This window comes from Oryctolagus cuniculus, chromosome 6, assembly GCF_964237555.1.
Source record: "Oryctolagus cuniculus chromosome 6, mOryCun1.1, whole genome shotgun sequence".
NCBI lineage: Eukaryota > Metazoa > Chordata > Mammalia > Lagomorpha > Leporidae > Oryctolagus > Oryctolagus cuniculus.
In genome coordinates, this window is record NC_091437.1 from 24,190,295 (window position 1) to 24,212,115 (window position 21,821).

Below are 21,821 nucleotides of genomic sequence, written 5' to 3' on the forward strand. Positions count from 1 at the left end.
GCACTCGAGCAGCAGCTCTCAGCACTAACGGGGGAGACTCGGGGATTTGCTGGGGCCTAGCGGGATCCATCGGAAGGGGATCTGTGACTGCAGAACTCACTGCCTAACCGCTGCTTACCCCAGAGGCCTGGCCAGGGGCTGCTCCTCCCAAGCCCCAAGCACAGTGACCGGTGCTGGGGAAGGGGCGAGGCCTCCTCTGGGCTGTGTCTGGGAGGGAGATGGGGTGCAGGTGCAGCCACGCCTGGGCTGAGGGGTGGCAGTGGCGGCGGCAGCGGCCTGCAGTTTTGCTACCCTCCTGGAGTTTTTCAGGCCCATTGGTGCCGCCTCCTTGTCCTGTGCCAGTCCCCAGCGGGGAATTAAGCACACCCAGCCACCACACTGGGCTCCCCCAGCAGACACTGCGCACACCTGTGGTTGGGATGGCATGGAGGGGCCCTCGGGGCAGTGTGCACATGTGGGTGGGGTCCCCTACGTCCTCCCCTCTCTGGCCTGAGGCCCTGCGCTGCTTCTATTCTCCACCCTCTGGCTTGGTTTCTCCAAGAGCTGTTTTCCCTACCTGCTCTTTCAGCACCGCCCTGAGACGGGGAGGTGAGGGAGGGTGTCAGTGCCTGGGAAAGCACCCGCGTCTCATCCTGGCTGCAGGCTCTGAGCTCCACCAGCTGTTGTCTCCAGGCGTCGGCACAGCTCTCCAGCAGAGGGGCTGCCAGCCCTGCCTGCTCCATCTGCCCAGCAGCCCTGCACCGGTCCCTGGGCCACCTTGTCCCTCCGCCATGGAATCGAAAGCCTCAGGGATGGTGCCAGTTTTCTGGCCCGGTTTTTAATTACGCACTGGGACTTGTTTTCCTTTATCTCTGCAAAGAGCAGATTTGAGACTTAGGTTTAATAGGAAAAGGGTGCCCACAGTTTGAAAATGGGGTTGCCAGCTGTCTCTGGTTGAAGGCAGATAGGGAAATTGAATAATGCGTTGCAGATGACTTTATCAGCATTCGGAGGAAGGTAGTGGGAGATCTGAAGGAAAATCTCCCAGAAACGCTGGCTACAGCTGGTGCACTTGCACGACGTGTGTCAAGCTCTGTGTGAGGAGGCCAGGCTGAAAAAGGAGCCCTGCTGGCCACGTTGAGCTCCGCCCCCGAACTCGGCCAGGGGCTGAGCGGATGCTGGCCGGATGAATTCACTCAGCATCCATCCGCAGGCCTGGGGGTGGGGGTGGGGGATGGTGAGTATCTGAGACACGCTCCAGGTAATCTCTGCGGAGCAGAACAGCACAAGGACAAGCACACCCTCGGAAGGGCACTGGGGAACTTGAATGTTCTTGGAAATCCATCCACGGTCCCCCACAGACCCCAGGCGCACAGCTCCTGGGCCAGAGTCAGGTCAACACCCGTGCACAGGGGCCTGCCCACTGCCCCTGCGGACGCCTTGCTTCTGTTGTGTTTACGCACAGGGCGGTGAGCCACAGCTCTGGGCCCTGGGCCCCCAGATATGAGAAGATCTGGCGACGCGGGACCTGGATGCCTGTGCAGCAGAGGGCTGGGCCGAGTGCCTAGCTTGTGGGAGCCCTCCTACCCCCTCAGGGCTGGCACCAGCTGCACTTCTGTCTGCCACCTCCTCGGATCTGCTGTGTTCTTGTAGCACAGTGAGGGAGAAATGTGTGCCCCTGGAGGTATACGAAGGTACTTGAGAAAATGTGTAGGAAAATGGAATTAAAAGATTTCATTTTGGGGCACAAACGATTTGAAGGCTGTGCCTAGATCTGAGCTTTCTAAAGATGGCTGGCTGGTATACATCTAAATACAAGCATCACACACGTGCAGGGGTGTGTGTGTGTGTGCGCGCGTGTACTTGTTTTCCTCTCCAGGGCATCTGCATTTGTCACCAAGACCCTCCTCCCAGGGCTGCTGGGCATCCCCTGGCCTGGGGCATGGAGCCCTGGGTGCAGACCTGCTGCTCATCTGGGCAGCATTACTCCTGGGTGACGGTGGTCGCGTCTCTAACCTGAGCATGGTGGCATTGTCTGGGACCGGGCGCCCTCTGGTGGCCACTTCTCCACCCACAGCTGGGCCCCTCCATTCCCAGGGGAGGATGCTTTCCAGGAAGGCTGGGTGGGGGAGGGTGACCTCTCACCTCCCTCCGAATCCCTGTGCCTTTTTCCTGACCTTTTTGAACTTGGGATAGGAGGCGGGGCTTGGAGGTGGTGGCTGGGGCCAGCAACTCGCTGGGGGTCTTGGCTGCAGGCTCTGTGGGGTGGCCCCCTCTCCAGGGTGTTCAGGGCCAGGGTTTCCAGGTCACTCCCAGAAAGGGCACAGCGTCTCCCCAGGAGAGGATGAGGTAATTTTTATTTCTTTCCATTTTAGGTAAAAATAGTAAATACAAGATAATAAAGGTAAAAATACATCATTTGGAATTTGGTGTTGTTTTCTAAACAGCACTACCTACAGTACAATTTTTGATTTAGGATTTTTAAACTTTTTTTATAAACAAATAGAACTATGTTGCTATTAGGCTATCTGTGTTCTCGTCTGGCACTTAAGAGTAGGTCACAGGTCACCTCCCGGTTCTGCGGTTTGGGGGTGGGGTGGGGGAGGGGCATGGGATGAGGTCTTGGTCGTCCCCGACACGCAGAGCTGTGGCCCAGGGCGGTGGGAGGGCACGTGTGTGCATCCAGGATGGCCTTTGCCTGCTGTGGACACAGGGACGCAGCCCACTGTGTCGGGACTGGAGGTCTCACCGGTGTCGGGCATGTCCCCTCCTCGTGTGGCAGCTCGGCTTACCCCACGGCCTCGACCGACACCACTGCTGGGCCCAGGTAGGCCGCTGGGCCCGAGGAGTCGCCAGCGGGTCCCCCTGTGTCCTGGGGGCAGCCTGGCCTGGAATGCTGGTGGAAGTCGCAGGGCCGGCGGGCTGCTAGATGTCCTTGCCCTTGTTGACACGGAGGTGGTCTTTGTTCAGGTTCTTGCCGAACTTGTCGCTGAGCTGCTGGATGAGATCCGCCAGCTCGCCGGTGGCCTGCGACTTCTCCTCCAGCAGCTCGTAGCGCAGGCTGGAGATGTCTTGCTTGATCTCCTTGAGCTCGCCTGCGAGGACAGACAGCATTTGGCTGAGTGTGAGCGGGAAGGGGCCCAGGCCTCGGGTGCGGGGGGCACGCAGCCCCCAGGGGTGGAGGCGAGGCCGCGGGAGCTGTGTTTTGATGCCAGCCCCGCTGCCCTCGGGAGGGCGAGGTGTCCATCACAGCCCCTCTGCTCCCTGAGAGCCGCGAGGCGGCACACGTTTCACGGTGGGCTCGTGGGATCCCCGCTCTCCGAGTCGCACCCTCAGGACTGTGCTCTGCTGGCATTTATGGGAGAGGGAGAAACCCCAGGAGCCTGAGCAGCCTCGGAGCCGGCCGCCTCCCGGGAGGGAGCCCAGCCACACAGCCTCGCCGCGCCAGGCGTCTGAGCTGCCTGCTTCTGCAGCACGGGGCCGCCAAGCGGGGCCTGTCACGCTTGACTACCACAGCGAGCCACGGGAGCCACGTGGGCAGAAGCCCAGGGCAGGGGGACCATTTCCAGGAACCACAAGGAGGGGTCGGCAGCGTCTTGCTGAGCCTGCCTGGGGCGGAGGCCGCTGTCTGGACGTGCTATTTGGGGCTGCTTTTCAGGGATGCTGCTCGAACGTGAGAGGCAGAGACTTGATGCCGCGGTTGGATCCGTCTGACAGATGCAAACACCCCAATTTCCTTTGCACCAGGTGCTTCACCGCGCCCCGGTTTCACGGTGGCAGTTAAGCGGCATGGCACCCGGGTCTCTCACTTTTCTATACCCATCCACAGTTGCCTCAGTTGCTGTCACACACCGCCTGAGGCTGGCGGGCGGACACCCAGGCGTCTTATGTGCGAGCCGCAGCAGTAGGGGTGGGACCATGACTGCCACTCGGCCACCTGCAGCGTCAGGCTGTGCCCTGGGACACAGAGGAAGACCACCTGGTGGCCCACCAGGCTCCGGCCCCAGGGGCCACACAGATGAGGATGGGGCCCTATCTAGGTAGCGAACATTTACCCTCAGTGTCTGATGGAGATTAACGGCCTGGGGTGAAGTCACTCTTGAAAATCACCCCGGCCTTGAAGATAATGTCCTTTGGACATTCAGGGTGCCTCCGAGTCCCCTCCAGGTGGGAGCCCCGTGCAGACCCTAGCCCCCACCCCAGGGCCGTGGTCAGGTCTGGAGTCTGTAGTTCTGACAGCCGGCTTGGAGGTGGTCAGCACCCTGAGACACGCTGCTGGCTGTCACAGCCGCAGACAGGGGGCCGAGCCAAGGGCAGACCCACAGGCAGTGAGCCGCCTGCCCTCTGCATGTGCGTCCATGGGGCGCGGGTGGGCACGGGATTCTGGGACACAAGGCCGACTCAGAATGGCTGTCACTGTGGCAGCCACGTTGTGTGTCCCCCTGTGCAGTGGGCCCACATCCTGCTGACTGGCGATCCACCTGCTAGAGTGGCGACATCAGCGAGCAAGGTGGCCATTCTGGGTCATCTGGTGGGCCCAGCCTAACCCCGGAATCCTCGGAAGTAGAGGAGGAAGGCGGCAGAGCGGGGCGGAGCGGTGGGAGGCCCAGGCAAGCGAGGCGGGGTGGCAGGAGCAGTGGGCTGCAGGCTCTGAGGTGTGGTCCAGGCCAGGGCAGCCCTGGAGGCTGCCGGCCAGGAAAACGGAGACTGCAAGCCCACAACCCTACATTGTGTGGACGCCCGCGTGGGCGCGGAAACTGCCTGCTGCCTGCTGTGGTTGGAACAAGAACTGTCTGCTGAACTCACGAGCTCACTCGCGCCCCCTAATCCTGGGTTCATGGTGATCTGGTTAGGTCGCCAAGGTGGAGGCTGTGTGACTGAATCCCATGGCCATGCCGGGAGAGGGAGCGGGGCCCACAGACAGGGCTGTCCCCACCCCCACCGCGGGGAGGCAGAGCGGGTGCCGGAGCCAGAAGCCTCTTAGGGGCGTTAGAATGAGGGGAGGCTGAACGATGCGGTCTCCCAGCAACACTGGGACCACCGGGACCTCCACGCCCCGAGACCCCGTCTGATGCCCAGGCCACAGAGCGGATGCTGCGGGCACTGGCCACTCACCTTCGTTGACCTCGTCATTTTCTCTGTCCACTTGGGCCTTCAGGACGTACCTTTTGATGAGGCGTTTCATGATTTTCTGAAACGTGAAGGAGAGAGGATCACAGAAGCCTGGCCCAGGCAGTGCCACGCCGCCTCCCCCTGTGGCGCCCTCTGCAGGGGTAGCCTGACCAGCCTGGCTGCTTACCAACCCCTCCGCCCAGGAGCCGGTGTCCACCTAACACTGGGGTTAAGACCAGAACACCTGTCCTGAGCCAAGCTGATGGAGGGTGGGGATATGAGTCATCTGGGACCATGGCCCTGCTCCACCCTGGGGAGGTCTCAGCCAGCCAGTCCGACACAGCTGCATCCCTTGGAGGTGATGGCCGGCAGGTGCACTGCCCGTGAGTGGACATCTGCAGAAATCAGGCCCTGCTTCTCGGAAAATTCCCACTAGAAGCAGCAGCGCCTGCAGCCTGGGGGTGGGGTGCAGAGGGTGGCCTCTGGAAGCTGCCGGAGATGCCGCTTCCCACGAAACCCCTCAGGCCTGGCACCGCACTTCCGGCCATGCTGGAGAAGGTGGTTCTATTTATTGCGCAGAAGCTGTGCTCTTTAAGCAAACGAGGCAGGAATAAACACGCAGCACATGCCAAGAATACAGCCAAGTGTAAGAGCGACTACAGGAGCTGAACTTTGGATTTTGCCAGCTCCTCGTTCCAGGGTTCCTGTGAAATCACACGGGTTAAAAGTGTCTGCTGGCTGGGCCTGCTGACTCACCGAGAGCTGAGCAGTGGGGAGGAGAGGGTGGGATTTCCCTGCTCCCTGGGCCTGCCTGTTGCTAGCACCTGAGGACGGAGCAGAGCGTTTTGCACATGGAAGAACCCACAGGGATCCTTGATTTGGTGCGTGAAGTTGAGCGGCCTGCTCAGTTCTCTCTGACTAGTCGGGTTCAAGACAAAAAAGGGGCAAGGGCCTGGATGCCTAGGACGGAACCGGGGGGGCTCACGGACCGCACCCAGGAGCCAGCTCTAGCCTGTGCTTCCACGACTCCCGGGTTTGTGCGAAGGTGCTCAGCCCAGAGCTGCACCCCCCGCTCCCGGACCCCTGGCTCTGTGCTGCCGTCTGACTTCCCGCGGGACAGCAGCAAGCTGCCTTCGAGCTGCTCCTTCTCAGGGAGGCCTGGGCATGGCCAGATGAGTGCTAGAGCCTCCGTGGGCGTTCTGCTGGCCGATGACGCGGACTGTCCGGGTCGGATGGGCAGAGAGCGTTCCAGGACGCCTGGCGCTGTTTTCACTTTGAGTTGTAAAAACAAAACCAAAGCGTCCTCAGGGTCGAAGCCCCCGCCGCCCCAGCCCCCGTATCTAAATCTCTGCCCTTGTCACTGTGTAAGGAACTCGGGTGTGTTCTTCCTCTGCAAACTTTCAGCATGGCACAGGTTAAAGCGATCTAGCTTCATTGTGCCGCCTCTTCAGAGAAAAACTCAGGAACGAGGAGTCTGGGGCTTTGTCAGTGAGCGAGTCCCAACACTGAGGGTGTACGGTGTACTGAGCACCGGAGGCGGGTGGGGAACCAGCGCTGGGCGGAACCGTTCCCAGTGGCAGCCGCAATCCCAGTGTCTCCTGCCTACCGTGCTCCCTGTGTTCCTGAGCAACTAGAGTAAAAACAGCCGGCAGCGTTTACCCCAAGTGCAGAATGTGCCCCTCAAGCCCCACGTGTTCTGAATAGGTGAGATCCTGCTCACCAGCCTCCTCCAGGAAAAGAAGCAAAGACACAAAGCATTGAATGCTTCCTGCAGGCCAGGGCCCTGTTAGCCTCAGTCACAAAAAATGGTCTCATCCAGGCCTCCCAGAATCAGAGTGAGAGGGCAGCTGTTAGGCTCAGAGAAGGAGCTGACTTCTCCAAGGTCACACAGCCAAGAAGTGGCAGGTTTGGGACTTAACCAAGGTGGAAACCAAAGCTGGGGTTTCTACAGCTTCTGAGAAAAGCTGGGTGCATGTGGTAAGGGCACAAGATGCAATACTCAGTCCCCGGCTCCCATCAGTCAAGAGAAGATTCGAGCCCCTTCTGGTACCAAGTCTTTGTGTGCACGCAGGAGGAAGCCTCGCTAGACCTCACAGGGTGGTCCCTGCTGGGGGAAGGGGGCCACTGGCATGGCATTGGCACCAGGGCTCATGGCCCACTCTGGACCACTGGATGCTTGCACGGAGCTAGGGTTCTGCATACTCGGTGCTCATTCACGGTCAAACCCTCAGCGCGCATCACGCTCATAGGTGCTTCTGGTGGAAGCAGAATCGGATGAGCTGAAGAAGTACAGGGACCCTGACTGGCCGCCCTCCCCCAGTTCACCGTAAAGGCAGCAGGGAGAGCAGCGTGGCCGCCGGCTGGTTCTTAGCAACATCAAGCTCTCCTAGGGCTCTTGCTTCTGGCTGGCGCATGCACGTTAGACAGGCTGGGATCTGCAAGGCCAAGATGCCCGTGCTGCCGCCAGGAGGTCTGCAGGGGCTGCAAAGCCCCGGGCTCTATTTCATGTGGGTGCCACAGCGGCCGTCCGCTCCCAGAAAGGATGGGCATCGAAGCCTGCGCTCCTTCATTCCAACGGGAGACAGCAAGCTCCCTGGAGGAGTGTCCCACCTCGGCTTGCTCCCCTCCACAGAGTTCTCCGGTTCATGGAGATGATAAACTTTCCCCATGCTACTGTGGCCCTGGTGGCAACAACTCCTCCAGCTCTGTCCCCACGCACTCAGCAAGGACTGGAGATGACTACGCTCTGCAAGGTCACCCAGGCAAAAGAATACTCGCATGGAGGATCGTGAGGTGTGTGGCAGGTGGGAGTAGAGGTCACGTGGGTCCACACCAGGGAGGAGGCCTCGGGCTGCAGCCAGTGCAGGGCAAGAGAAAGGGCTTGCTACAGGCAAGAGGACCCAGCCGAGGAGAACTCCTGCTGACTGCTCAAGATGGCCAGCGAGGTAGGATCCAGAGGGAACCATGCTGCCACTGGGGAAAGGAAATTGAGGAACACTGGGAGAATGGGCAGATGGAGCCCATGGCGAGTCACTGGTCAAACCGGGTTTAGCAGACACCAGAGTGGGGGAAGAAGGCAGGGCCATCTGTCCCCTCCAGTTGCCTTGCTCTGCAGCAGAGGCTCCACGGAGGTGGAAAAGAGCCCTCCCCACTGGGTTCTGGGGACGAGGTGGCTGCTGTGAATGACAGGTGCCTGGGGTCTGTGGTTTAGAGACAACTGTCAGAGATGGGGTGTAGGGTCTGCTAACCCCTGCACCCCTACTCTCATCAGCTGGCACGGCTGACCTTGGACAGGTCACAGGCCAGCTCTAAAAGGGGGGGCACACTCTGGCCGCTTCTCCAATACCATGGCTTTTCTTCTAGCGTTTGGTCTCATGTCCAGAGAGCCTGGCCTGGAAAAAACACTGCAAAAGCAAGAAACCAGTTTGTGGAACACTTTCCACACTTACACTCACCCTGGAGTGTAAGAGGGGCAGAGCAGAGCCAGCCTCTGCTCTGGAGGAGCTGCCCTCCATCACGACAGGGCAAAGGACCAACTGGCTGCACACGGACACCAGCTCGCGGACAGCCGTGACCCAGCAAGGAGACAGACAGGAAGCGGGCTTCCTTGCTCGGTGTGCGAGAGCCGCAGCGCTCCGTCGTGGGGAGGCTCCCTGAGTTCTGAGAACCTGGGCAGTGTGAGAGGCCGGCAGGATACCTCCTTAGCTTGGGCAGGGCCTGCCTGCTAAGACAGAGTGGACTGGGCTCTGCATGCTCCCTGCACACGTGGAGGCTGCCCCGGGAGGAAAGCAAGGCAACGCGGAAGACTTCCGGTGAGTCCAAGGAGTCTTGGTCCGATCCCTGCGCAAGCCCATCCTGCAGCCTCACCAGCTGCTGCTGCTGGTGGCAAAAGTGTGCAAGTGCCGCCTCCTGCTCTTGCTGCTGCCCCCTCCCCCACCCTCCCGAGGCTTGGAAGGCTTGGGTGCAACACTGCAAAGATGAGGAACATCAAGTGCCAGGCTGATGTGATGTGCTGCAGGTGGGGTGTCCTGTCTGTCAGACACATCACAGTTCAGCAGGCTGTGACCTTGGCCATGCAGCCTCAGTTCCCTCATCTGTTAAATGGGTTTAAGGAAGTGCCTCTCTGCCAGGGATTGGCGAGGCTACCCCTGGGCTGGGGTTTAGCCTGCTCTCTGCTGTCTTTCGGCATTGTCTCAAGGTTTATTCCCAAGGTGAGCAGACAGGAAGACGCCGGGAAGTAACCGGGCAGGGCTGAGCCGAGGGCCCCTGTGCGGATGCAGGGTTCTCCCAGCCCCTGGCTGCCGTGCCCTCAGCCCTTTCCCTCTGATGCCTGCTGGCTTGGTTTTTCTTTCTTCTTTTCTGTGACAACTATGAATAAGTAGCCCCAGGCCTTCCTGCATGGATTCATAACATAGCAAGGTGAGCAGAATTTTCCAAGGTCATCGGTAGCCTGAGGCTGCACACCTCCGGATCTCTGTAATCAGGGCAGGAAGTGCAGGGGAGAGTTAAGGCAGCAGAGACTCAGCCGGCGATGATGGAAGCTGATGGGGAAAATGGTCTCGTTGAGGGAGGATTCACCCTGGGTACAGGACGTTCACACATCATCAGTCTTCTTATCTCAGAGGCTGCTTGTGCTCCGAACCCAGGAGAGATTTGGCCTTAACCCGTCTGGGGCTCTCTATCTTTTCCATGACACGAATAATCTATACTTCTCCCTGAGAAGTCGAGAAATAACAATCCCTCCAGTGATCAAAGGATTTGGCCTGTAACATAACTCAAAGCAGATCATACTGGGCAGTTGCAATTTTGTGCACGATTAAATATAAGATTTGCTCGTGGCCGATTTTTAGCCTATGTCATCCGATAAAACTCTTAAGTGCTTTGAGGGCTGAGCTGTTTCTTAATTGTACAATTAAATCCTTCTAACTGCACAGCTGGCTTCTGAAACCTGGACCGTTAGCTGTCTGCAAGATGCTGGCTTTGAAATCGCTCCTTTTGGGAAGGGGGCACCAGGGACAGTCCCCCAGGCCCAAAGGAAAGCTTGGGACAGACTCAGATTGACATCTGGTAAGAAATGATCAGCGCGAATGAAACCGCTGATCCTGCAGAGGAGGGTGGCAGGGAACGTGGGCCGCGCTTCTGGCCTCCATAGCCCACAGCTGCCACTGATCGGGGGCTCCTGGGCCACTGCGCTCTGGCCCGGAGCTCTGGTGCTCACCTGCAGAGCAGTGCCATGCTGCAGGCAGGAAAGAGCTGGTAAAAATCTCTCCCCGCAGCTGTAGCAGGCTGGCAGTCGCAGGCTAGCCGCCCACGGGAGACCCCCGTATCCGGCAGGGAGCCGTGCTGGGTCCTGCTCTGCCCTCCACAGCCAGCCGGCACGTGGGCTCGCCGGCTGCGCACGCAGAGGGTGCACAGAATCTGCTCTCCTGCAGCTGCCGACTCACACCCCAGCCCCACAGCCCGGCGGTCCCACGCCCCTGCGCTGGTCTCCCTGCTGCTGCTGTTGTCCTGCCTGTTTCATTAGGGCAGCGAGGCGGCCTTCTGAAGGGTACAAATGCAACGTGGTCATCCCCAGCCCTGCAGCATTCCCCCGCCCGCCCCTCCTGGAGAAGTTAGATTGAATGCACCTGACCCACGTGCGGATGCTGGCCTGGCCCTGCCCTCCTGCCCGCTCTCCTGCTCTCCTCGGCTCCCCGGCCCCTGCGGCTCTGCACTGGTCACGTTTCTCCCCTCGGGCCTCTCATGCTTCTATCCTCTACCTGCGACCCCTTCCCACCTGTGAGGTCCTGCTTCCTCTCCTCTCGCTCTGATGGCTGTGTCTAAGCAGGGGCTCCCTGTTTCTCGCCATTTCAAAGGCTGTCTTCTTGGCACTCTGCCTAATCCGAATTACGTATTCTCTGTGTTCCGTGTTCACTGTCTCTCCTTCCTAGACACAGGTGCCACCGAGGGAGGAACCACGTTTGCAGCCACAGTAAGTGCCTGGCTTGTGGTTGCCATTCAAAACATTCTGCTCTGGGCAGGAAGGGATGAAGCTGTGTTCTGGGGGTGACCCAGCCATGTGACTAACTCTGTGTCCTGGTGGCATCCACTTCCGTCCACGTGAAAGGGGTGGTTACCTGGTATCTGGTGGGCTTGCTGAAAGTGTTATTTGCTGTCAGGTTCTCAGAATTCCTCATGCCGGCTTGGTATCGAGTCTTCTGGGGGAAAAAAAAATAGAAACATACACGCATACTTACATGTGTGCGTGATTGTATACATGTGCACACGGTGGGACCCGAGCACTCTGCACGTATGGGGCTGCCTCTCCAGGGGTTCTTCCCAGCACACAGTTTCTGGAGACTCCGTTCTGTGGATGTTAACCAGGGCTGCGGGGCAGGGTTTGGCCAGCTCTGTTCAGGAAGTCCTGAGGTAAAGCTGTGTGGGTGTCTCTCCCGAGGCCTCCTGAGACGCTCGGCTCCGCTAACAAGCACTGAGACTCTGCAGCCGGGGGAGAAGCTGGGCCGGGGAAGCTTTGTCTCCGCTCCTTCCTGGGAAGGGCTACTGCACACCCAGCCCGCTGAGAAGTTCCCTCCCCTGGGGCCGCGGCTCAGCCAGGCAGCCCGCTAAGGCCCAGGTGACTTCTCCAAGGACCTTCAAGGAGAAGGGGCTTTGCTGCTGTGCCCAGCAGACTCCACAGCCACAGCTTCTCCAGCTCCTGCTTCCTTCGCGCCAGGGGCTGCCAAACACCCACGACTCCCTCCTCCCCGCCACCTGCGGCCTCGCCCCATCCACCAGTGCCACCTACCCTGAATTTAGAATTCAGCATGCCCATTTCAAGGTCATTTTCACAGCTTTTGGCCTTAGATTTGCAGAGTTTTATGAGGCACATCTTGATTCTCATTATGAGATAATAAAACGATTTAGGACTTGGCACTAGATTAAAGGGAGCAGGTAGAGTTCTTCCTTCATCAAAGTAAGACAGCCAGAGTTTCGCGCGGGCAAATTTCCACTCCACATCTGCATCCTCCTGTGGGCAAGGGAAACCACAGCACACCATCAAAGGCCACCATTCACCAACTGAGCCGCGGGGTGAGCGGGGAGGCTGTGGCGCCTCTGGGGCCCGTCACCCTCTCCACATAGTCTAAGCACGGGGCGTTTGCTCTCGACAGGCACCCAGGGCCTCCTAACGCTCTCCGCAGACCTCCTTGGGGCTCACTGCTGAAAACCCTCAGCCAGTTCATGCCACGCCCCGTGTTCTGCCCGGGACACCTGCCCCGCTGTTGTGAGTTTGCAACTTTCCCCACTGCCAGCTCAGCGTGTTCCCCTCTGATTTTTCCAGCTGTGCTGGCTGGCTCACCGCCCCCCACAGCACTGACGTGTGTGTGCTGTAGAGAGGTGCTGCCCAACAGAAATGCAGGCCAGGAAGCAGAGCCACCAGGTGAGTTTCAGTTTTCTGCTTGTCTCATTGTAATAAGAAAAATTAATTTCAGTGATGTAATGGGGTTTAGTCTATCAGATTCAAACATTTTGTTAACATGTAACTGCTATGAAAATATTAAGGAGGTAGCCTGCCTTTTTTTTTCTCCCATGTGCTACATTTTTGAAATCCAACATGGTGTTTTTACGTAAAGCATATCTCAATCTGGAATAGCCATGTTTCAACATTTTTTTGAAAATGTGTTTACTTTCATTTTATTTTACATACACACACACACACACACACAGCTCTTCCACCACCTGCTGGTTCACTTCACAAATGCTCACAACAGTTGGGGCTGGGCCAGGCCAAAGCCAGGAGCCTGGAACTCAGTCTGGGTCTCCCACATGGGTGGCAGGGATGCAGTTACTTGAGCCATCACCTGGTGCCTCCCAGCGTGCACCTCAGCAGGAACCTGGCATTGGCTGAGGGACCAACCCTGCAACTCACGCCCTCTGATATGGAATGCAGGCCTTCCAAGCAGCAGATTAACGACTATGCCAAACGCCTGCCCAACACATCTGAAGTACTGAACAGGGATGCAGGGTTCGAGACTACCGTATTGGACAACACAGTGTATTCATTAGTGCATTCCTTGTTGGTCAGAATGCTGCCTGTGAGGATGTGGTTCAAGGAGAGCAAGCCTGACTATGGTTTGTAGGGGGAGGTCCAGCCAAGTTCTCTTCCCTGCTGGAGGGCTTAGCTTCCAGCCCAGGGTCAGCTCCTCTGTCCGATCACGCAGAGTGCTGAGTGACCGCTGAGACATGGCAGGAGTTTTTCCAGAGAAGCCAGAGAAGTGGACCGCTGTCTTTGGAGGACAGTTTGAGGCCCGGCAGGAGGGTGGGATTAGGAATCAGGCCTGGCTTGCAAAGCCCTTATTTAACTGTGTGGCTTTAGGCCAGCCTTGGGCTCGCTCATCCGTGCAACGGACAGCCCTGAGGTTGGCACTGGGCCTGTGCTCATTCCCACAGGTAATGGCTACATAGCAAGGTAGCACCGGGTACCCCATAAGGAAAAGGTCACAGTGAAGACCACTGGGTTTGCTTTGCTTAGGAGTGACACCTGGCCTGATCTATCTGGGGCACCTTTTTGAGTCAGAAGCTTTGTGAGGGCAGAGGTCATGCCTGGTCTCGCTGCACAGTGCCCCCGAGAGGAAGGGTGGCACAGTGGTGAGCGCATGGGTTCCAGAGCCCACTTGGGTTCCTTACTAGCTGTGTCCCGCCCATGGCAGGTGCCTTGGGCCCCCGGGTCTCAGTTGTCTCTTCTGTGCAATGAGGATGATAATCTTCCTGACACGGCTGTGAAGATTAAAGGAGTTAATGCCTAAGAGACACTTAACAGTGCCAGGCATTTAGGAAGCTCTTAGTAAATGTGATTTTCACCTCTGTGGCCTAGCTCAGGCCAGCAGTCCACCTGGAGTCATCTAGCTCACGTTTATCCAGTGCCTGTGCTCACAGCCCATGCCTGGGTGGAACACACAGTCTGGCCAGTGGCCTGAGTCTGCTCGACAGCTTGGCAGCCGGCCTTGACCTCGAGCTGTGTCCAGAGCTGGGGAGGCTCTCTGAGGTGGCCCCGGCCTGGCCTGGGGAAGGCTGCCTCATGGCGGTGGTTTGAGCTGTCTTTCTCAGCCAGGTCAGGTGTGGCGAGGGTGGGGGCTTGAGAACAAGCAGGAGTTAAGTAGTGGGAGAGGCGGTGAGAAGTCGGAGTCTCGAGAAAGCTGGCAGGAAGAGGCAGGGGAGAGAGGCTGGGAGCTGGGAAGTGAGATGGAGGGAGAATGTTAGGTTCCTTTTTTGTACGATCAAGAGACTTACTTAAATGCCAAGAGGAAGGATTAGGGAGAGATGAGGATGTGGGCGGGGCGGGGCTAAGGCACAGGGCCTGGCTGCTGAGGGGGCTAAAAGAAGAGAGCCAGGGCCCCAGGCAGGGCTACTGTGGTGGAGGAGGCAGGGGGAGGCGAGTCCCTGTGTCCTCGGGGGATTTACAAACCTTCGCCTCCTCAAAGCTAAGTGTGCTCACGGGTCCACTGAGACAGGCGGGGTCGTGCACTCTCGCCCGGCGCAGGAGCTGTCCGGAGCCTGCAGGGGAGCCATGGGCAGCAGTGAGCTCGCTCCATCTCCAGCACCGCTCTGTGGTGGGAGGACTTGAACACGAGCTGGAGGACTTGCCTTGATCCTGTCTTTCACAGCCAACCACGCAGCTTCCCGTGGTACAGTCATTGGGGTCAAAGCAGGGCATGCTTGCTGGCGAGTGGCACGCAGCCCGGGGTGATGGGACAGAGAGGCAAGGATTTTCCAGGCACCATCTAGCTTTCTCTTGCACTTGTGGAAACTGAGGCCCAGCCAGGGCAGGGAGACCAGCTGGTGGCAGCCCTTTATCCACATGGGTTTCTAAACAGGTAAATACAGTTTCAAAACCTTAGGCCATTTGCCCACCCGCACAGGGCTGCATTCTCCCAAGGGGGAGGGGAGGGGCCGGTGGGCTTCAGAACCAGGCTCAGCCGGTGGTCCTTTCACCGTCCTCTCACTGTGTCGCTCTCACTGCTCCACCGGTGCTGGGCAGTGCTGAGCAATACCACGCGGTTTCACCCTGCCCCGGCCTCCTGCCATTTGGAAAAGTCTCCTTTGGGGCTTGCTCGTGTTCTGGGCTGAACTGCATCCCCTTGAGATCCATGTGTGGAAGCCCTAATGCCTGACACCTTGGGCTGTGACTGTTTGGAGATGGAACTTTGACAGAGGTGGTGAAGGCTAAGTGAAGTCGTACGGTGGGACTCTAATCCAACAGAACTCGTGGAAATGCCATGGTGAGCACACACTAGGCCAAGGAGAGAGGCTTCAGAAGAAACTCCATGTACTAACACCTTGATCTTGCTCCAGCCTCCAGGACCAGGAGATAAACTTCTGATCTTCAAGCCCTCCAGCTCGTGTTCACATAGTTGGTAGTACTTTCTATGACAGCTACAGAAAACTCAAATATAGAGGCCTTCATTTTTTTTCTCTGAGAAACACACAGGGCGAGTGTTGGGTGTAGTGGTTAAGATGCCGTTTGGGATGCCCACATCCCCTGTTGGAGAGCCTGGGTGCAAGATTTGACTCTACTTTGAATCCCTGCTTCCTGCTAATGCACACCCAGGGGGGAAGCAAGTCATGGGTTTCCCCCACGTGGAGACCTGGATTGAGTTCCTAGCTCCTGGCTTGGGCCTGACCCAGCCCTGGCTGTTGCAGGCATTTGGGGAGTGAACCAGGGGATGGAAGATCTTTCTCTCTCTCTTGCTCTCTGCCTTTCAAATAAACAAAACAAAGCAACAAGGACATTAAGTAGAATTTGAATTACGAAAACACAAATGATGGTTTCTTCTAATTTTAGTACACAGGTGTGTATTTGTGTGTCTCCATTTGCACTGCTATATAAGTGAAGCTTTCCGGTAGGTGTTACTTTACAACTTATATTTTCTTCACTTAATCGTATCTTAGGAGGGTCTCCCACACTATTATAAAAAGGATTTTCTGCCTGAATGTACAGCTTTCTGAACCGTGTCTCGAACATTCTGGTACCGATAGGCTATTTCCAAGTGTTGGAATGCCACCGATGGAATGTCATATGCATGCATGCATGGATCTATTCCCAGGATTGGAATTGCTCAGTCAGTGCAGTTCATTTACCACTTGAAGCCTACTTATTTAGCTTTATAATCAGTGAACCCATAGCATGCTTTACAGAGCACAGAAGGTATGAGCGGAAGCGCCTCTGGCGAAGGTGCCCCTCCCCTCTCAGCAGGTGCCTTCCTCTTGGGCCCTGCACAGGTTTTCTGCCTTCAGTCACACATGAGTGTGCTTCCCTGTATCTTCCTCCCTTACCCTGTGTGCATTGTGCTGCAGCCTGATTCTGTTCTCCTAACACCACCACTTGGTTCTCTTTCCCCAGCAGCACATAGGATATCCTGTTGTTCTGATAAACTGTCAGGAGCCTAACGAGGTCTCCACTAGTGCTTCACTTCGCTTGTCTTCATTTGTTGCTGCTCTAAACAAAGCTTAAGTCAGTAGCTTATGGTTTGTATGCTTTGGATTTTGATTAATTGCCTCCTGATACAGTCTCTTGACCTCCCTGTTTGTCTGGAAAAATTGTTTTCATCTTTAAATGGCCTTTGAGTCACCTCTGGAACCTTACTCCCCACCGAGTGTCAAGTACTGTCTTTGCTTGTCCCCACCTGGCCATTGCAGCCCTGGCCCCGGGGCATGGTAATTTATTGATGGCCACATCTGTGACCTCCTCCGGCACAGGGACAGTGTCTTAGTCCATCTGTGTGTCGCTGGCACCTAGCATGGTCTTGGCACACAGCATACACTTAACAGGAGACACATGAGAGGCAGAAGGGGGTGGGGGCTGAAAGAGCTGTTCCGCCGTGCCCTGGGCTTCTAGCAGGAAGAACACCCGTGGTTTGTTGTGCTGGCTTCAGTTTTAACAACACACGTCACGCTCATGGCTGCCCACGTCGGTGTCAGCCAAGCCAAGGGGGAGAGCGCGTTTCCCGTGCACTGGCCTTACCTCGATCTCCTGATAGGAGTTGTTGATCATGGCGATCAGCATGTTGAGGAGCACGACCACCATGGTGACGTTATAAACGCCGTAGAGAACGTAGCCGATGTTCTCGATGAACTTGTGGTCGTATTTCAGCACCACCGAGATCACTTCCGACAAGCCGAATATGGACCAAAATAAGGTTTTAAAACTTTCTTCAACCCTACAAGGAAGCAGACAGTCCTTTTACAGTTTGCACGGGGCTCACGCTTCTTCCATGAAAGTTGCCACCATTGTAGAGTTGCTGTCTCTGCTGGAGTGGGGCTGGGACAGCTCGGGGTGGGCTACGTGCTCAAATAATGAGCCCTTCAGATATCTGCAGAGTATTACACAAGGCAGCCTCCTTCTTTGTCACTCAGTCCATTCCTTGGGACTCCTGGCTGTGGTTATCATTTTCATCTTGCTCTAATTAATGAAAAATTTAAAACTAAACACCAGGGCACCACAGCAAATGTTTGCTCTTAGGTGTTATTAGCCTCACGTTCTTCCTTCAATAGGCTCGGCAGTGTCTCAGGGGACACAGCTCCACGTGAAGGGGAGCTCTGAGGGTGTGGGAGGTGCCCAGGGAGGGAGCTGGCATCCTTGGCGCCTTGCACCTGCTGGGTCCTTGACCCAGAGCAGCGCCCTAAGCCTCATGCCCCTCTGCAGTGCGCTCACGCACTCCCTCCACGCTGCATACCCGAGCCAGCCGTGTAGGTTCCGTCCTCTCAGCTGGGACTGAGTGATCGGAAATGACTGCGCAGAGCCTGCTGCAGCTCACCGAGGGAGATGGTGCGTGCTTTTTGAGGGCAGGTCAAGTAAGATCTGGCTTTTAGGGAACTGTTCTTTGACCTCTTGAGATCCTGAGGTTACTGAAATACCGTGGTTTTCAGTCGAAGGCTCAAGTGCCTGTCACAGTCCCTGCTTTATGGCCATGAGCCCTGGGTAGGGCTGCTGACACAGACCCAGGCTGGAAGCTGGGTGGGTAGGGTGCTTTAGAACATGCAGTGGGATCTGCTAACCCCTGACTGGTTAAGTGTGCTTCTTTCAGTTTGCATCCAGATTTTTGGGCCCATTGTGATAAAGCACTCTTTTCTCTAGGCTTTCAACCTCACCCACAAATGGCCAGGAATAGCTAGGTCTCAAAAAGCATTTTCCAGAAGTCTGTTTGGGAACGACTGGTATTTACTTGACAAGATGTACAAAAAATCCTAGTACTCAGAGTGTGGATTAAAAAAGCCAACTCCTGGCTTGCATGCATTTACACTCCTGAGTGCGAGGGTGTGGGCTGTGTGGGTGAGGTGTGTGTGAAGCCAGCTGTCTGGCTCATCCCTGACGCATTCTGGAACCTGAAAAACAGATATTGGAAGTGGGCTTATGTTGTCATTATTTGTTTCTGGTGTCTTTGAAAACTGTGAGTTTTGAACAGTTCATCCCTATTTGTGTTAGCGAGAAGGAATTTAGTTGGGGTTTTGGGAGCTAATGACTGGGGACCAAGCCGTGGCCGCAGAGCGCCTGCCCCTGATGCTGTTCTGAGAGCAGTTTTGCCGTGGGAGCTGCAGGACCCATGTCACTCACGGTGTGGCGTGACTCACTGTGGCTCTGTGTCCCACTGTAGAAGCATGTTCTGGTTGCCCCCCTAGCGGGAGGGAACAGTGGCAGGGAGAGCCCCGGATCACTGGCTGAGCCCTAATCCCACACCAGAAGGAGATGGCAGGGCTTCAATCTCTATGACAGCTGCTGCCTTCTGGGTAGGAGTGACAGAGAAGCAGAGGTCACAGGGTCTGAGGGAGGTGCTGGGCAGACAGGTGCCAGTCTCCCATCATGCACTTGCCACGCACCGTGGGAGACATGGCGCATGCTTGCAACTGAGACATTTCCACTCCAGCTCATCTTCCCTTTCTTTCCTGGCTATCCCTGCAAACCTCTGGCTGACTCGAATGAGGCAGGCAATTCGAGAACACATGCAGGGAAAAGCTGCTGCATTTTGATCAGGGAAAACGGGCCTAGACTCGCGTGTGTGTTTTTTTTTTCTTCTCATTTTCTTCTTGTCTTGAATTCTGCCACTGAGCCCTGATTTTAAGCATTATATCCTAATAATCTGAAGACGACAGAAGTAGCCCACCAAGCAGTATGTTTTCATGTAAAGGAATATTTACAAGTCTGTGCCTTGGGCTCTCGGTGACATGGTGACCTGACCCCTGCCCATCTCCGCCCCCCAGGCTGAGGACAATTGCCTCTCTCAGAAGGCTGATGTCTTGGGTTTGTTGTATGCCTTCCAGATGGTCTTCATGACCACACACCTGTTTCATTTCTATCCCAAGATCTAAGGATTAGTCTCTGGCCTTGGACGTGGCCATGATCTCCAGGAGACTTTAATCACAAGAGGCCCAGACTCCTTGGGGCCAGAGTGAAAGCCACCCCTTCAGAGCAATAGCGAGCTATATACTACTGGGTAGGTGGGTAGAAGGAGGTCCTAGCCAAAGGATGCTTTTCTAATGCTCTTCTAAGCCTTCAGGGAGAGTGTCTGGGTCTTTGCTCCTTTGTAAGGGCAAAATGAGCTGAGGTAACCGAGGTGCTCATTACAGAAGGTGGCTCACTGGCTTGCATCACCCAGTGTGGCTAGAGTCGCCACTTTTTCTCAGGGCTCTGACGTGAACAGTGGAGTAAATGAAGAGACCCAGTCTGCTACTGTTGTGTATTTGTGGGAGGAGACTCTGGGGACTGAGTTACATGCAATTAGCTGGACTAAACTGTAAGCAACATTTTAGCCTATAGTTCAAACCATATAACTAGATACATTCTGAATGGAATTGAAGAGTTAAATGTTAAAAAAACCTGTATGATTATAAACTAGAATAAAATACTGATGAGTATTTATAATGTTGGGCTAGGGAAAGTTTCAGAAATGATAACATTGAGAGATTGGATTATATATAACTTATATACACCAAAAGACACAGTAAATAAAAACAGAAGGCAAAAGATCAGGTAAGGACAGAATTTGGTTTTACAAACATGGGAGAGATAATGGATGCTGTCCTTCTTATATAAAGAGCTCTTGCAATTCAACATGAAAATGACAGACATCCCAGGAGAAAGAAAAATGGAAAAAATGTTCAGTGGCAGCCTGCTAGTTTTTCATGGTGATAGGAGATGTGCAGTTACCTGAGGACATAGTGTCATCTTCTAGTTTAACAGGTGGCAGGAAGTAAAGATTTGCATTTCTTTGACCTTGGAAGCCTACACTAATACATTCCCAGAGAAGGCTGGTCTTGGAGAGCAGTCAGCCTACACTAATACATTCCCAGAGAAGGCTGGTCTTGGAGAGCAGTCAGTAGTACATTACTGATCCCAAGGGCATGGGCTTTGGAGCTGTGAGGTTATCATTTCCCAGAAGCCATGGAAGCCAGGAATGGTGCAGAAGGCCAGGCCCTGGGGAGGTCTGGGGCTGCCTTTCGGGAACAGAGTGTCTCAGAATGGGCTTAGCTGACCTTTCCCATGGAGCCACTTGTCTCACACAAGCCCCCATCAACTAGCTGGTCCTGCGGCTACAGTGGAGGTTCTCGACTGATACGAATGGCAGCCACTGACCGCACATCCTTCTCCGACTCACTCTGGCTAGCTGCCAAGTTTGCCAGAGATCCCTTCCACTGTATCAATCACAGGAGGCATCGCAGAGACAGCTGGAGGAGTAAGAGCAAAGGTGTTTGCCTGGGTTCAAGTCTCAGCAACATTATGCGGTGGCTGTGTGAGCTTGGGCATGTTCCGAAGCCTGTCTGGGTCCCCATTTACTCCTGAAGATTAAATGAGCAGCTCATGTAAACTGCCTAGTAAGAGTCCAGTAGATGCTAGCTATTCTTCTGAGTCACCTGTTTAGTTACTGAATTGTGCCTAGGTGCCAGGCACTCCGCCAGGTGCGGAGAATACGCTGGTGTCCACAGCAAACACATTCTGCCCCTTTGGTGGTCTCAGCCTAGATTTAAGGAGATCAGAAAGTCCTAGAAAATTGAAAGCAAGGATGCTCTGTTTCTGCCTTTGCAGCCCCTCTGGTGCTTCCCACAGGGCTGAGTAAAATGAGTCCGTCAGCTGCTGCCTTATTGACTTTCATCAGCAAGCCTCCTTTTCCTTTCTACCTGCAAATATCATCACAAACCCTTGATTTCATGCAAATCCTCTGATTTCTCCAGCCCATGCTATCTTTTTATCTGTGACTCTCGGCTGGCAGTGGAAGGGACTGAAGCTAATCAATGGGCCACCCAAGCATAACAAGTGTTGCTGATGAAGGCAGAGAGGGACAGTGCCCGGGAGTTAGACAGTGAGCCCCCGCCTCTGGCTGTGTGTGCGGGGAGGCCGGGGCTCACTTGTCACATGGGAGAGGGGAGCGAGGTAATCAGTTCTCCCCCGGGGCTGTCTCGCCTGCATAATGAGACTTTAATAACAGGTTCCTGAAGAGTGTGCTGCACTGTGTATGGGCTCGGAGAATGAGCTGATCAACAGTGTGAGGGGCTAGGGCCATTGTCAGGAAAATTGCTGCTGCTTCAGAATGCAGCAACTCCCTCTGCTCCCCCGCTGAACGGTTCTGTTCCGTTACCTTCCCCAGTCTGCACAGAGCAGGCTAAAATTAAGCGGGAGGCTCAGCCATCTCAAAGGGCTGTTTCTCAAGTTCAGAAGACAATAGCTGGCACAGTGCGAGGGCTCTGCTGCAGGGCTCACCCGC

The 21,821-nt window shown here is 55.8% G+C and overlaps 1 protein-coding gene across 2 annotated transcripts in view; it reads right to left on the minus strand.

Moving 5' to 3' along the window:
- Positions 1-831: 831 nt before the first annotated feature.
- TRPC7 (transient receptor potential cation channel subfamily C member 7) overlaps positions 832-21,821 on the minus strand; it is a 137,467-nt gene continuing 116,477 nt past the window's right edge. Inside the window, exons 8-12 of one of the 2 annotated variants that reach the window (XM_070076126.1) lie at positions 17,090-17,285; positions 11,876-12,097; positions 11,208-11,285; positions 5,095-5,170; positions 832-3,074 (exon numbers count right to left, since the gene is read on the minus strand). In XM_070076126.1, the coding sequence (XP_069932227.1) occupies positions 2,905-3,074; positions 5,095-5,170; positions 11,208-11,285; positions 11,876-12,097; positions 17,090-17,285 (742 nt within the window). In that variant the 3' untranslated portion in view covers positions 832-2,904. Of the gene's footprint in view, positions 3,075-5,094; positions 5,171-11,207; positions 11,289-11,875; positions 12,098-17,089; positions 17,286-21,821 lie in introns of both variants that reach the window. The other variant, XM_070076125.1, reaches the window with a different exon arrangement.